Consider the following 16,764-nt stretch of genomic DNA (forward strand, 5'->3'; position numbering starts at 1 on the left):
GCTGTTAAATTTGGTGTTTTGGGTACAATTCTCTCATACTGGCCACTGGATATTCAACATGGCACCTCATGGCAAAGAACTCTCTGAGGATGTGAGAAATAGAATTGTTGCTCTCCACAAAGATGGCCTAGGCTATAAGAAGATTGCTAACACCCTGAAACTGAGCTACAGCATGGTGGCCAAGGTCATACAGTGGTTTTCCAGGACAGGTTCCACTCGGAACAGGCTTCGCCAGGGTCGACCAAAGAAGTTGAGTCCACGTGTTCGGTGTCATATCCAGAGGTTGGCTTTAAAAAATAGACACATGAGTGCTGCCAGCATTGCTGCAGAGGTTGAAGACGTGGGAGGTCAGCCTGTCAGTGCTCAGACCATACGCCGCACACTGCATCAACTCGGTCTGCATGGTCGTCATCCCAGAAGGAAGCTGACGCACAAGAAAGCCCGCAAACAGTTTGCTGAAGACAAGCAGTCCAAGAACATGGATTACTGGAATGCCCTGTGGTCTGACGAGACCAAGATAAACTTGTTTGGCTCAGATGGTGTCCAGCATGTGTGGCGGCGCCCTGGTGAGAAGTACCAAGACAACTGTATCTTGCCTACAGTCAAGCATGGTGGTGGTAGCATCATGGTCTTGGGCTGCATGAGTGTTGCTGGCACTGGGGAGCTGCAGTTCATTGAGGGAAACATGAATTCCAACATGTACTGTGACATTCTGAAACAGAGCATGATCCCCTCCCTTCGAAAACTGGGCCTCATGGCAGTTTTCCAACAGGATAACGACCCCAAACACAACCTCCAAGATGACAACTGCTTTGCTGAGGAAGCTGAAGGTAAAGGTGATGGACTAAACCCAATTGAGCACCTGTGGCGCATCCTCAAGTGGAAGGTGGAGGAGTTCAAGGTGTCTAACATCCACCAGCTCCGTGATGTCATCATGGAGGAGTGGAAGAGGATTCCAGTAGCAACCTGTGCAGCTCTGGTGAATTCCATGCCCAGGAGGGTTAAGGCAGTGCTGGATAATAATGGTGGTCACACAAAATATTGACACTTTGGGCACAATTTGGACATGTTCACTGTGGGGTGTACTCACATATGTTGCCAGCCATTTAGACATTAATGGCTGTGTGTTGAGTTATTTTCAGAAGACAGTAAATCTACACTGCTATACAAGTTGTACACTGACTACTCTAAGTTATATCCAAGTTTCATGTCTATAGTGTTGTCCCACGAAAAGATATAATGAAATATTTGCAGAAATGTGAGGGGTGTACTCACTTTTGTGATACACTGTATATATATACACAGTATATATATATATATATATATATATATATATATATATATATATATATATATATATGTACAGGTGCTGGTCATAACATTAGAATATCATGAAAAAGTTGATTTATTTCAGTAATTCCATTCAAAAAGTGAAACTTGTATATTATATTCATTCATTACACACAGACTGATATTTTTCAAATGTTTATTTCTTTTAATGTTGATGATTATAACTGACAACTAATGAAAACCCCAAATTCAGTATCTCAGAAAATTAGAATATTGTGACAAGGTACAATATTGAAGACACCTGGTGCCACACTCTAATCAGCTAATTAACTCAAAACACCTGCAAAGGCCTTTAAATGGTCTCTCAGTCTAGTTCTGTAGGCTACACAATCATGGGGAAGACTGCTGACTTGACAGTCGTCCAAAAGACGACCATTGACACCTTGCACAAGGAGGGCAAGACACAAAAGGTCATTGCTAAAGAGGCTGGCTGTTCACAGAGCTCTGTGTCCAAGCACATTAATAGAGAGGCGAAGGGAAGGAAAAGATGTGGTAGAAAAAAGTGTACAAGCAATAGGGATAACTGCACCCTGGAAAACTCATTCAAAAATGTGGGGGAGATTCACAAAGAGTGGACTGCAGCTGGAGTCAGTGCTTCAAGAACCACTACGCACAGACGTATGCAAGACATGGGTTTCAGCTGTCGCATTCCTTGTGTCAAGCCACTCTTGAACAAGAGACAGTGTCAGAAGCGTCTCGCCTGGGCTAAAGACAAAAAGGCTGCTGAGTGGTCCAAAGTTATGTTCTCTGATGAAAGTAAATTTTGCATTACCTTTGGAAATCAAGGTCCCAGAGTCTGGAGGAAGAGAGGAGAGGCACAGAATCCACTTTGCTTGAGGTCCAGTGTAAAGTTTCCACAGTCAGTGATGGTTTGGAGTGCCATGTCATCTGCTGGTGTTGGTCCACTGTGTTTTCTGAGGTCCAAGGTCAACACAGCCGTCTACCAGGAAGTTTTAGAGCACTTCATGCTTCCTGCTGCTGACTAACTTTATGGAGATGCATATTTCATTTTCCAACAGGACTTGGCATCTGCACACAGTGCCAAAGCTACCAGTACCTGGTTTAAGGACCATGGTATCCCTGTTCTTAATTGGCCAGCAAACTCGCCTGACCTTAACCCCATAGAAAATCTATGGGGTATTGTGAAGAGGAAGATGCGATACGCCAGACCCAACCATTCAGAAGAGCTGAAGGCCACTATCAGAGCAACCTGGGCTCTCAAAACACCTGAGCAGTGCCACAGACTGATGGACTCCATGCCACGCCGCATTGCTGCAGTAATCCAGGCAAAAGGAGCCCCAACTAAGTATTGAGTGCTGTACATGCTCATACTTTTCATGTTCATACTTTTCAGTTGGCCAACATTTCTAAAAATCCTTTTTTTGTATTGGTCTTAAGTAATATTCTAATTTTCTGAGATACTGAATTTGGGGTTTTCATTAGTTGTCAGTTATAATCATCAACATTAAAATAAATAAACATTTGAAATATATCAGTCTGTGTGTAATGAATGAATATAATATACAAGTTTCACTTTTTGAATGGAATTACTGAAATTAATCAACTTTTTTTTTTTCTTCCCCACTTACTACAGTATTTTGCTGTTATACTTATTAACTATAATAATAATAAGCCACAGAGACCCTGTTATTATTTGTTATTAAGCTGTAGTCATCTCTTTCTGACACATCGATAAGTCAAATTTGGCTTGGTTTGGATAGTCTGATAAAATTACATTCAACTCAAATGCCATTTTACATGAATAAAGATTCTCTCCAGTCTAATTAACTAAAAACTACAACCTTTCTAGCTTTTAAATTAGATATAAACCATGTTTGTATATGGTGTTAAAATTATTTGATTTGGAATTGTAAACATTCAGTTCTGGTCTGACCTTTCAGACTGGGTTGCATGTGGCTTTTATTTCATTCAGTGCACAGCCCAATTTATCATCAGGGATTTTTAGTGCCAACAACATGCTGTATGATACCCCTGTCTCCTGTCTTCTATGTTTATAGCAAGTTAACTGGCTATCATTCACTTCCTCCACACTACTTAGCATAGACAAGTTACTGTAACAACCAAGCTAGCTACACCTGCACAGTACCAAGAAACAAAAAGCATTTAGTTACTTAAAATTTGCTCAGCAGGCGCTCAGTCTTAAATTTAAGAACCAAATATAACTATAGTTTCATTGAACAGATATTCAGAATTTTAAAATCAGTTGCGATGAACTAACTTTAAATATGTTCATTTGATCGGGCGCTCGGGTGGTGCAGTCATAAAATATGCTAGCACTGAGATTCAGGGTTTCTCAGAGGTGCTGTCGGCCGGTCATCATGATTGGCTGTAGAATGTTGATTTGAATGTAACGATGTTAATTTTTTTATCAATCCTTTAGATCCTTCCCGTAGAAAAAGAACAGTTGCAAAAATCATTACAATCTGGGCGCCCAGATGGCGCAGCGGGATATTCCGCTAGCACACCAGCTCAGAGATTCTGAAATCCTCGGTTTGAAACTCGGCGTTGCCACCGGTCGGCTGAGCGCCATCTAGTGGGCATAATTGGCAGTGCCTGAAGCAGACACGTTTTTGCTAGGGTGGGATGACCGGACTATGTGAGTGGGGTAATCAAACGCTGTGTAAGGACCCTGATTAGCAGATAGAGAGGTGAAAAAGGTTCCGCTAAGGGCTGCGCATGAGTCGGAGGAGGCGTGAGCAGCAATATACCCACCTCGACTGCAATCAGGGATCCCCCAGCAGCGGAAGACAAATTGACTACGCTAAATAACATTTGCATGACTGTAAGAACTTGTAACCACTACTGATGCTAGATTTATAATTCCACCCAGTACATCTTTGACTTGATGTAAATCCTGTGGTAAACCAGGGCAAAATTATTCCACAGCACCCATTGCTATTTGTAAGAGGCAAATGAATAGGGTGGCTGTGTAGCTCTTTGCATCTTCTTATTGGGCTTAGAGGAGAGTGGGGAGTAGGGGTGATAAATCCTAACTCATTATAATATAGATCAAAAACTTAACCATAAAAGTAAAATGATCGACTATGGCACAGAACATCAACTAACTACCTCTGCATACCTGGTATTGAGCGAGAGCTGGTGTAGGTTCATCATACTGGAACTGCTATTAGGGGAAATGTCCCTAGCCAAGCTCTTTCCTTTGCCATCCAAAAAGTGGTTGTCAAGAAATTTAGATCTGGCAAAATCTTGGTAAAAAGCCTGAAAAAGGTACAGGCAGACAACCTAGTATGTGCAAAAACCCTTGCTAGCATTTGTACTCGTCCATCAACATTTGCAAAGAAATAGTTTGTACCAGAGATTTGGGAGACATTGGCAAGACTGGGATAGCACAGTAACTGGCACCTCAGGATGTCACCAGCAATAGGCGCCTTCCCATTAAGAGACATGACCAAATTACCAAGACAAACACATACAGTGTTACATTTCACAAACCTTCATCTTCAAGTAAATTATCTAGCATGTTAAATCATGTAGTGTAAAAAGTGTTGCAACCAGGTTGTGACTGGCAGTAAGTGCGGTGTCGAGCTACGGCCAATGAGAACGCAAGGTACGGAGTAATGTGTCTATCAGAATACATCAGCACACACACAAGCTTTACAGTATTTGTGACCTTATCATTCACACCAAACCATAATACCAATGTTTTCAATGTTTTCTGCAAAACAGAATAGACGATCCCTGCTGACGTATGTTTTTGGACATAGTATCATTATATCCCTTGTCACATCTCGTATGTTTTTTCATGACAAAATGTAGTTTGGGAGACCAGAAACACTCGTCTGAGATTCCTCATGGTGATAGATCGTGTAGTGTGTGACCCTCTATCTCCGATCAGTCGTGTAGTGTGAAAACCACACCGACTTGAAAGACTCTCGATTACAAGAGAGCAAGTTGTGTAGTGTGAACTGTACAGTGATCTGAACTACTTAAAAGTCGTGTAGTGTGAACTTACATAACTAAGTTGACATAAACAACTATTTAATTGCAGGCTTTGTAACAACTCATTATGTGAGTAATTTCACTTGAGCCGTACCTGTCATTTAAAACATGGATCATCTTGTCCTGTGTGAGGGAAGAGGAGCTACAGTAAAGGATTATGTTTACTTAATAATAATAATAATAAATTTAATTTGTAACGCACTTTACATTTGGTACAAATCTTAATAACCTTTATTCATTACAAGAAATGTGAGAATTTTTTTTTTTTTTTTTTTTTTTTTTTTTTTTTTTTTTTTTTTTTTTTTTTTTTTTTATATAAATGCATTTTCTCCCTATTTTCCTCCCAATTCAGCACACTCAATTTTTGTCTTCCGCTGCTAAGAGATAGCCCACACATAGTCCGGTCCCCAACCTGCAGATATGGTGGCCAATTAGTATCTGCTGCAGGCACTGCCAATTATGCCTGCTAGATGGCGCCCAGCCGACCGGTGGCAACACCGAGTTTCGAACCGGGTAGTTTAGAAACTCGGTGCTGGTGTGCAAGCGGAATATCCCGCTGCACCACCTGGGTGCCAGTGAGATCATCTTTTACCAGTGTTAATAACAGGGAATGGTTTGCATGATTACATTTACATTTTCTGCATCTAGCGGACGCCTTTATTCAAAGTGACTTACAGTACTGTAACAGCATACAGTCTGAGCAATTGAGGGTTAAGGACCTTGCTCAAGGGTCCAACAGCAGCAGCCTAGCAGTGATGGGGCTTGAACCAGCAACCTTCTGATTACTAGTCCATTACCTAAACCACAAGGCTACAGCTAAATGATGACCACCAAATGAGATTTCCATGGGGCATGTGGATAGGCAGCTCTAAATTGTCCCTAGGTGTAGGTAAGTAATGCCTAGTTCACACTACACGATTTTTGCCCTGATTTCGCTCGGTGACTGGTCGGCGCTAGATTTGCCCGCTCGGGAGCAACTCGGCGTTCGCTCGGCAATCAGCTCTCAATCTCAATCGCTGTGTGAACTACCCAACAACTCGATCCGAGCGGCTCGCCGACCAAAGCGAGATTTCTAGCATGGCAGATATCTGAATCTGAGTTGCCCGACTGGCAGTGAGTGCTATGTCGAACAGCCATTGAGAACGCAAGATACGGAGTGAGGGGAAACGCAGGGGAGGCATTGTAAAAAGGTGGGACAGGGGCATAATATAGTTTATATCAGAACACATTGGCAAAATACATCTGACCTAATCGTTCTCTACAAAACACCAACGTTGCATTGCAAAAAATATTTATTATCCTCCAACTCACTAAAGAACAATCCATGCTGGTCGCGTAGCCAAATCCACTCAGATTCATTTATTTTTCTACTGATATTACGCTGCACATCAGCGCACAAACTTTGATCGCTCGCTACTTGTTGACGTGCATCGTTAAACCTTTCATCATTTCTTGCTTTGTTTTCGTGACCGAACGTTTGGGAGACCAGAGAAGCTCGCCTGCGATTCCAGTTGGTGTTAGATCGTGTAGTATGAAACCCCCTATTGCCGACCAGTCGTGTAGTGTAAACTTGGCATAAGTGAGTGAGTGAATGTGTGAGCTTTTGGTACTCTGTGATGTATTGCATGATTGTATCTTAGAAATAAATCTGTGACTGCAGTGAACTGTATGAACTTAAGAAAGTTGTGTGTTATTGAGGAGCAAGGGACGGTAAAATACTTGATTGGCACTGGCAGCGTGACGGTGCATCTGGTAGCCTTGGAGCTGGCACAAATTGAAACTCAATTCTTTCACTGTCTATAGGGAGTCTGTCATGTTTTCTCTGTACCAGCATAGATATTCTCCAGATACTTGGTTTCTTCTGATAAGCATAGGTGTAAATTAGTGAGTAATTAGTCTCACAAGGCCTTCTTCTCACAAGACTCTTCTTTTCAGTGCTTCTCAATGGTTTTTATTAGGTTTAGGTCAGAGGACTGGCGTACTTGTGTCAAAACCTTGATTTTGTGGTCAGTGTACTTTTTTGTTGATTTTGAGATGTGCTTTAAATTATTCTATTAAATTAAATTATTATTATTATGGAAGATCACAACCATGGGGCAGTTTAAGCTTCCTGGCAGAGTCAGTCAGGTTTTGATTTAATATGTGTTGACATTTGATGGAGTCTGTGATACCATGTATCCAAACATCTTCATTTGTTTGTTTTAACAATCTTTTGTGATCAGCCCTGACCTGTGAACACTTGATCAGTCACACACAAACACACACACACACACACACACACACACACACCGTGTGTTCAGCATGGAATTTTCTTTCACAGTGAGTAAAGAAGAAGACAGCAAGCTCACTGTTTGCAATTCATGCATGGTGAAAGTAGGCTGTGGAGGAAAAACCCTAAAAACATTCAGAATAACAAACTATATACGACATTTAAAACAGCACTGAGCACTGCTGAAATTTAACAAAGTTAACAAAGGTGGAGACTGTAAAGCTAAAGCTAGCACGAGCACGGAGCCAGGTACAAGCCTGCAGCCCTTACTATCTTTCTTTAGCAATGAAAAGACGAAAGCCTGCTTGGTTAGCTTGGCTGGAAGAAACAGACTACCTGTGACAAGCTAGAAATAATTCTGTTTGTGAAGAAAAACTTGTATTAATGTTTAAGAGACTGCATTAGGCATGTACACCAACTAGGTAGAACATTATGACCACTGACAGGTGAAGTGAATAACACTGATTATCTCTTCATCACAGTGCCTGTTAGTGGGTGGGATATATTAGGGAGCAAGTGAACATTTTATCCTCAAAGTTGATGTGTTGGAAGCAGGAAAAATGGGCAAGTGTAAGAAATTGAGTGAGTTTGACAAGGGTCAAATTGTGATGGCTAGACGACTGGGTCAGAACATCTCCAAAACTGCAGCTCTTGTGGGGTGTTCCCAGTCTGCAGTGGTCAGTATCTATTAAAAGTGGTTCAAGTAAGGAACAGTGGTAAACTGGCGACAGGGTCATGGGCGGTCAAGGCTCATTGATGCATGTGGGTTCCGATCCAACAGATGAGCTCAAATTGCTGAAGAAGATAATGCAGGTTCTGATAGAAAGGTGTCAGAATACACAGTGCAGCACAGTTTGTTGCATATGGGGCTGCATAGCCGCAGACCAGTCAGGGTGCCCATGCTGACACCTGTCCAACAATGGGCACATGAGCCAACAATGGGCACATGAGCATCGAAACTGAACCACAGAGCAATGGAAGAAGGTGGCCTGGTCTGATGAATCACGTTTTCTTTTACATGAAGTGGGTGGCCATGTGACACATGGCACCAGGATGCACTATGAGGAGAAGGCAAGCCGGCGGAGGCAGTGTGATGCTTTGGGCAATGTTCTGCTGGGAAACCTTGGGTGCTGCCATCCATGTGGATGTTACTTTGACACGTACCACCTACCAAAGCATTGTTGCAGACCATGTACACCATGTACACCTTTTCATGTAAACAGTATTCCCTGATGGCTGTGGCCTCTTTCAGCATGATAATGCGCCCTGCCACAAATTGGTACAGGAATGGTTTAAGGAGCACAACAACGAATTTGAGGTGTTGACTTGGCCTTGAAATTTCCCAGATCTCAATCCAATCGAGCATCTGTGGGATGTGCTGGACAAACAAGTCTGATCCATGGAGGCCCCACCTCACAACTTACAGAAGTTAAAGGATCTGCTGCTAACATCTTGGTGACCACAGCGCACCTTCAGGGTCTAGTGGAGTCCATGCCTCGATGGGTCAGGGCTGTTTTGGCAGCAAAAGAGGGACCAACACAATATTGTAAATTGTAATTGGTGCATCTCTAGAAAAAAAAGAACACATTGTTTTTATTACAGTAAGCTTTGCCCAAACCATTCTGACAGCTGCAAAAACATTTACCACTTGATGGTGCATCCTGGTTAATAAATAAGATCAATTCTTTTCTCTTTTTTGTGTTTTCCTAGAATTTTGAGGCAGCATGTCGAGATCAGACTTCCCCCCGAGCTACGATGAGTCAGGTCTGCTGTCGCATACTCAACCCGGGGGTGCACCCTCTGCGCCTCCTCCTTCTTACGGCTTCTCACCATATGGAGGTCAACCACAGCCTGCACCCTACCCTGGAGCTCCCTACGGTCAGCCCTCTGGACCATTCCCCGGTCCGTTCCCTGGTCCATACCCGGCTCAACCTGGCATGTACCCCCCACAGCCAGGACAACCGGGTCAAGGTTACCCTCCACCGATGCCACCCATAATCCTTCCAACCATACCTATGGCAGACTCAGGTAAGTTTCAACCTGAATAGAATCCAAAGAAGAATTAATGAATGATGTACATATTAATTGAAATATTAAATTAGTCAATGGAAGTTTTATATTAAACTAAATATAAATGAATAATAAAACAATAAAATAAGCAGTGCATACTATTTTATGTTTCTCCCACAAAACTGAGGTAGATTATGACTGTGTTATCATAATAGATAAGCCAACAGTTATACACCGATCAGCTATAACATTAAAACCACCTCCTTGTTTCTACACTCACTGTCCATTTTATCAGCTCTACTTACCATATAGGAGCACTTTGTAGTTCTACAATTACTGACAGTAGTCCATCTGTTTCTCTGCATGCTTTGTTAGCCCTGTTTCATGCTGTTCTTCAATGGTCAGGACTCTCCCAGGACCACTACAGAGCAGGTATTATTTGGGTGGTGGATCATTCTGAGCACTGCAGTGACACTGACATGGTGGTGGTGTGTTGTGCTGGTGTGAGTGGATCAGACACAGCAATGCTGATGGAGTTTTTAAACACATCACTGTCACTGCTGGACTGAGAATAGTCCACCAACCGAAAATATATCCAGCCAACAGCGCCCTGTGGGCAGCGTCCTGTGACCACTGATGAAGGTCTAGAACAGCCTTTCTCAACCGGGGTGCCGTCAAAAATATTCTCATGTTACTGATAAAAATAAAATAATAAAATACAAAAAAAACTTATCACACACACACACACACACACACACACACACACACACACACACACACACACACACACACACACACACACATACACATACAGAGAGAGCTCATTACCTCATTAATGTAAATATTATAATTTTTATTGTTATTATATTGCACTGTTTTTTTTAAATATTTTATTATTTTTGCACATGTAACTGTTTTTATATATTTGTTCTTTTTTTATTGTTATTTTTATTATTTCTCTGTAACTTGCTTTGGCAATACGAATGTCCTTATTTGTCATGCCAATAAAGCTTCTTTTAAGTTTAAGTTTGAGAGCCATAACCGAGCTACAGAGAAATCATGCAGACAATGAGCAGTGCTAGTGGTAAAATGACAAATAATTGAGAAATAAACTATAAACTTCTTTAATGATGTTAAATCTGATTGGTTCATGACACGTATGTTTTAAAGCAGAAACAAACACAGGCACATCTCTGCACAAGAGAGGATTTTTGTAAAACTTAATGCAATACAACCACAGTACGTCTCTGCCCTGTAGTGTTTTTGTGTGTTAGCAGTATGAGGGATGCAGAGTGTAAGTTTTTTAATACATTTTAGACTGGGATGACTCGAGATTTTGAATACTTTTAATGGGGTGCCATGACTGAAAAAAGGTTGAGAAACACTGGTCTAGAAGATGACCAACTCAAACAGCAGCAATAGTTGAGCGTTCGTCTTTGACTTTTTTTACATCTACAAGGTGAACCAACTGGGTAGGAGTGTCTAATAACATAATAGAGTGGGCAGTGAGTGGACACTGTATTTAAACTCCAGCAGCGCTGCTGTGTCTGATCCACTCAGTGTCATTGTCACTGCAGTGCTGAGAATGATCCTCCACCTAAATAATACCTGCTCTGTGGTGGTCCTGGGAGATGCAGGTGAAAAAGGTATGTAGAGAAACAAATGGACAACAGTCAATAATTGTAGAACTTCAAAGTGCTTCTATATGGTAAGTGGATCTGATAAAATGGACAGTGAGTGTAGAAACAAGGAGGTGGGTAATTGCGTCAGGCATTACCATGCACTTTTTTGGGGTTTAACCTAATGTTATGGCTGATCGGTGTATGTACGCTTATACAGACAGAACAGATACCAGTTGTACAACACTCTGATGTTCCAACAAATCACCAATTGTAAAAATCACAAAGCATATCATAATTTTGTGATAAATTTTAATAATGTTTAATTATTTCATGTTTTTACCTATAGTAAAGGGTTGTTTTGCTAATACACCGATCAGCCAAAACATTAGGTTAAACCCCAAAAAAGTGCATGGTAATGCCTGACGCAATCATGGATATATTAAATTCTGGATGGTAGTTACTCATAGTATGTGTAGAAGCAGCAGATATGACCAGCATAAAGGCCTGAGTGACCTTGATAAGGGCCAAATTGTCACAGCCAGGAAACTGGGTTAAAGTATCTATCTAAAGTACCCGCTGACAGTGGCACGAGGACGGACAATCCACAAATCACTGTCCGGTTGATAACAACAGCAATAAAGACTACTGTAAATTTCCCCAGCAGATAATATGGATGTAAGCCAACAGCTGACAGATAAACTACTGTGCAACGGTGATGTTCCTTACAGTAATACATCCCAGGTTATACCATCTGTTTTTCACTATGAATGCAACCCCTCTGTGAAAGCACACTCCACTCCTGATAGTTTTTCTGGGTCCCAATCAATGCATTTAGCTAGTTCTTGTCCCTCAATAACTCTTTATTTCTTTGTAATCCAGCCCATGTAAATGTCGTATTCCCAAATGCTATTCACCTTATCTTAAATGTGCACGGCATAGCAACACTAGTGCTAATATTTTTCATCAAGATCATTCAAGAATTGTAAAAAATGTAGTGTTTTTATTTTCCTTCTCAATCATCTCTAGACTCTGATTTATGAGGCTTTATGGCTAGTTATAAATCTAATCTAAATGGGTATTTAACAGATAGTAATGTGTAATTCATTAAACGTGATACTGCTCTCTGTGTAACCTGTCTCTGGCAAGTGAATAAGGGCGGTCGGCACGTAATAGTCTGTGTCTCTCCTTGTTCAGGGCAAGGGTCTGCGACAGTACATCTGGGATAGTAAGTGATTAAACTAGAAGGAAAAGGGGACAGAGCAAAAATGAGTTGGTATTATCACTACTTCTGAAATTATACTTTTATTAAACTGTCATAATGACAATAGTGCTAAATGACGCTCTTAATCACTTTCCTTTTATATATTTATTAACAATACCAATACTGTATTGCCAAAAGTATTCACTCACCCATCCAAACCATTGAATTCAGGTGTTCCAATCACTTCCATGGCCACAGGTGTATAAAACCAAGCACCTAGGCATGCAGACTGCTTCTACAAACATTAGTGAAAGAATGGGTTGCTCTCAGAAGCTCAGTGAATTCCAGCGTGGTACCGTGATAGGATGCCACCTGTGCAACAAGTCCAGTCGTAAAAATGTCCTCGCTACTAAATATTCCACAGTCTATAACAAAGTGGAAGCGATTGGGAACGACAGCAACTCAGCCACGAAGTGGTAGGCCACGTAAAATGACAGAGCGGGTTCAGCGGATGCTGAGGCGCATAGTGCGCAGAGGTCGCCAACTTCAATTGCTAAAGACCTCCAAACTTTATTTGGCCTTCAGATTAGCTCAAGAACAGAGCATAGAGAGCTTCATGGAATGGGTTTTCATGGCCGAGCAGCTGCATCCAAGCCTTACATCACCAAGCGCAATGCAAAGCGTCGGATGCAGTGGTGTATAGCACGCGACCACTGGACTTTAGAGCAGTGGAGACGTGTTCTCTGGAGTGACGAATCACGCTTCTCTGTCTGGCAATCCGATGGACGAGTCTGGGTTTGGCGGTTGCCAGGAGAACGGTACTTGTCTGACTGCATTGTGCCAAGTGTAAAGTTTGGTGGAGGGGGGATTATGGGGTGGGGTTGTTTTTCAGGAGTTGGGCTCGGCCCCTTAGTTCCAGTGAAAGGAACTCTTAATGCTTCAGCACAGCAAGAGATTTTGGACAATTTCATGCTCCCAATTTTGTGGGAACAGTTTGGGGATGGCCCCTTCCTGTTCCAACATGACTGTGCACCAGTGCACAAAGCAAGGTCCATAAAGACATGGATGAGCCAGTTTGGTGTGGAAGAACTTGACTGGCCTCAACCTGACAGAACACCTTTGGGATGAATTAGAGCAGAGACTGTGAGCCAGGCCTTAACGTCCAACATCAGTGTCCGACCCCACAAATGCACTTCTGGAAGAATGGTCAAAAATTCCCATAAACACACACCTAAACCTTGTGGAAAGCTTTCCCAGAAGAGTTGAGGCTGTTATAGCTGCAAAGGGTAAGCCGACATCATATTAAACCCTATGGATTAAGAATGGGACGTCACTCAAGTTCATGTGTGTGTGAAGGCAGAGGAGCGAATAGTTTTGGCAATATAGTGTATTTATTAATACGTTCATTTATTTATACCTCATCATGTAAAGTGGGCAGCACAGTGGGTAGCACTCTCACCTCACAGCAAGATGGTCCTGGGTTCAGTTCCTAGGTGGAGTGGTCTGGGTCCTTTCTGTGTGGAGTTTGCATGTTCTCCCCGTGTCTGCGTAGGTTTTCTCTGGCAGCTCCTGTTTCCTTTCACAGTCCAATTGGAGGCACAACATTGTCCATGACTGTTTGACATTGTTTGACATTAAACCTGAACTGATGAAACTTGCCCTGTCATGAATGTGTAAAACATGACGTTAAAATCCTAACAAAATAAATATGATGTAAAATCCATTTGGCTAAAAGGTTTGTAAATGTGTCCTGATAGACCAGGCAGGTAATAGAACAACATGTGATTTTGTCAAAGCATATCATAATTTTGTGATAAATTTTAATAATGTTTAATTATTTCATGTTTTTACCTATAGTAAAGGGTTGTTTTGCTAGTACACCAATCAGCCAAAACATTAGGTCAAACCCCAAAAAAGTGCATGGTAATGCCTGACGCAATCATGGATATATTAAATGCTGGGCTGATAGTAGTTACTCATAGTATGTGTAGAAGCAGCAGATATGACCAGCATAAAGGCCTGAGTGACCTTGATAAGGGCCAAATTGTCACAGCCAGGAAACTGGGTTAAAGTATCTATCTAAAGTACACGCTGACAGTGGCACGAGGACGGACAATCCACAAATCACTGTCCGGTTGATAACAACAGCAATAAAGTCTACTGTAAATTTCCCCAGCAGATAATATGGATGTAAGCCAACAGCTGACAGATAAACTACTGTGCAACGGTGATGTTCCTTACAGTAATACATCCCAGGTTATACCATCTGTTTTTCACTATGAATGCAACCCCTCTGTGAAAGCACACTCCACTCCTGATAGTTTTTCTGGGTCCCAATCAATGCATTTAGCTAGTTCTTGTCCCTCAATAATTATGTATTTCTTTATAATCCAGCCCATGTAAATGTCGTATTCCCAAATGCTATTCACCTTATCTTAAATGTGCACAACATGATTACTTTACAGGTAATAGAACAACATGTGATTTTGTCAATTTGAATATTCATTAAATCACAGAACAGCAAAATGTATCTGAAAACTCCAGTAGGAATGAGTCTATATTGTCTGAAGTGATCTGTAAATTCGTTCAGTTCTGGAGCGTGATCTTTTCAGGCTTGTCACATAAAAACACTTACAGTAGTGTTCAAAAAAATCGCAGTGATTTAAAAAAAGTGAATAAAGCACAAAATCATTATAATAACTTTTATTTCCATAAATGCAAATGCACTGAAAATACTACACTTTCAATTCTAAATCAAAACATTAACAACATTTAGCCAGTTTGTGTTCATCCTTTACAGAAAGTTAAGAAAAATGAATATTAGGCTGTTCAAAAAAATAGCAGTGCCAGCATTTTTCATTAAAAACTCAAAAACAATTATCTATAACATGAAAATTTTTTTGAGGTTTCACTTTACTTTAAATTACTGAACTAATATTTAGTGGCAAAACAATTGTTTCTGAGATCTGTGTTGCATGGAGTCGACTTCTGGCACCTCTGTCCAGTCCAGGATGATTAGACTACATTCCACATTTCTTCTGCAATTTTGGGTTTTGCCTCAAAAAAACGTGTTTCAGATATCAGCCCACAAGTTCTCTATGGGATTGAAGTCAGGGGATTGGGCTGGTCACTCTATTACCTCAATCTTGTTTGTCTGTAACCAAGATGTTTTGGGTCATTGTCATGTTGAAACACCCATTTTAAGGACATTTCTTCTTCGACATAGGGCAACATGATCTCCTCAAGTATTCTGATATATTTAAACTGATCCATGATCCCTCGTATGAGATAAATAGGCGCAACACCATGGTATGAGAAACATCCCATATCATCATTTTGTACCACCATGCTTTACTCTCTTCACAGTGTACTTTGGCTTGAATTCAGTGCTTGAGGGTCGTCTGACATACTGTCTACAGCCACTAGACCCAAAAAGAAAAATTTTGCTTTCACCAGTCCACAAAATGTTGAGCCATTTCTCTTTGGACCAGTCAATGTGTTCTTGGCAAATGTTAACCCATTCAGGACTTGTCTTTTTCTTAACAACGGGACTTTGCAAGGAGTTCTTGCTGGTAAATCGGCTTCACTTAATCATCTTCTGTACTCACTGGTAACTTCAGATGTTCCTAATTCTTTCTGGAGGTGATCATTGGCTGAGTATTTGCCATTTTGGCTATTCTTCGATCCATTTGAACAGTAGTTCCACGCTTCCTTCTGCGTCTTTCAGGTGTTGGTTGTCACTTCAAGGCATTTGAGATCATTTTAGCTGAGCAGCCAATAATTTGCTGCACTTCTCTGTATGTTTTTCCCTCTACTATCAACTTTTTAATCAAAGTATGCTGTTCATCAGAACAATGTCTGGAACGACCCATTTTACCCAGTATTTCAGAAGGAAATGCGCTATGACCAAGCTGTGCAACATTTGCCACCCTCCTAAATTAAATAAGGGCCAAATTTGACACACGTTCTTCTGCAGAATGAATGATTTCACCAATTGAACTCCTCACTGCTAATATTTTGAACAAGCCCCTTTCAATCAATGCTTCAATTACTCAGAATGAGTGGCATGCATGTCCTAATTGTTGGGTTTGTTTTGTTTTCATTACTCTACTACACTTTCAAGTAAATTATTTGCTATGTAGAAATAGCATTTCTACTAAAAACAGTGATTTATCAGGTTAATGGTGTTGGACTGCTATTTTTTTGAACACCACTGTAAATAGTAATACGAATTGCTTATCTAAATTTAGCATTGTAAACATAACCTAACAAAAGAATGGTTTACACAGATCCATTATGTCAAATCCATTTCCATTACAGCTAAGTGAAAC

General features: G+C 41.1%; 1 protein-coding gene across 2 annotated transcripts in view; it reads left to right on the forward strand.

The window, feature by feature from the left end:
• The window catches only part of tmbim1a (transmembrane BAX inhibitor motif containing 1a), a 37,670-nt gene that overhangs the window by 10,192 nt on the left and 10,714 nt on the right, over window positions 1-16,764 (forward strand). For both annotated transcript variants that reach the window (XM_062996849.1, XM_062996848.1), the window contains exon 2: window positions 9,311-9,628. In XM_062996849.1, coding sequence (XP_062852919.1) covers window positions 9,325-9,628 — 304 coding nt within the window. In that variant the 5' untranslated portion in view covers window positions 9,311-9,324. The remainder of the gene's footprint in view (window positions 1-9,310; window positions 9,629-16,764) is intronic.

The sequence above is a fragment of the Trichomycterus rosablanca genome, chromosome 6 (assembly GCF_030014385.1).
Source record: "Trichomycterus rosablanca isolate fTriRos1 chromosome 6, fTriRos1.hap1, whole genome shotgun sequence".
Taxonomy (NCBI): Eukaryota; Metazoa; Chordata; class Actinopteri; order Siluriformes; family Trichomycteridae; genus Trichomycterus; species Trichomycterus rosablanca.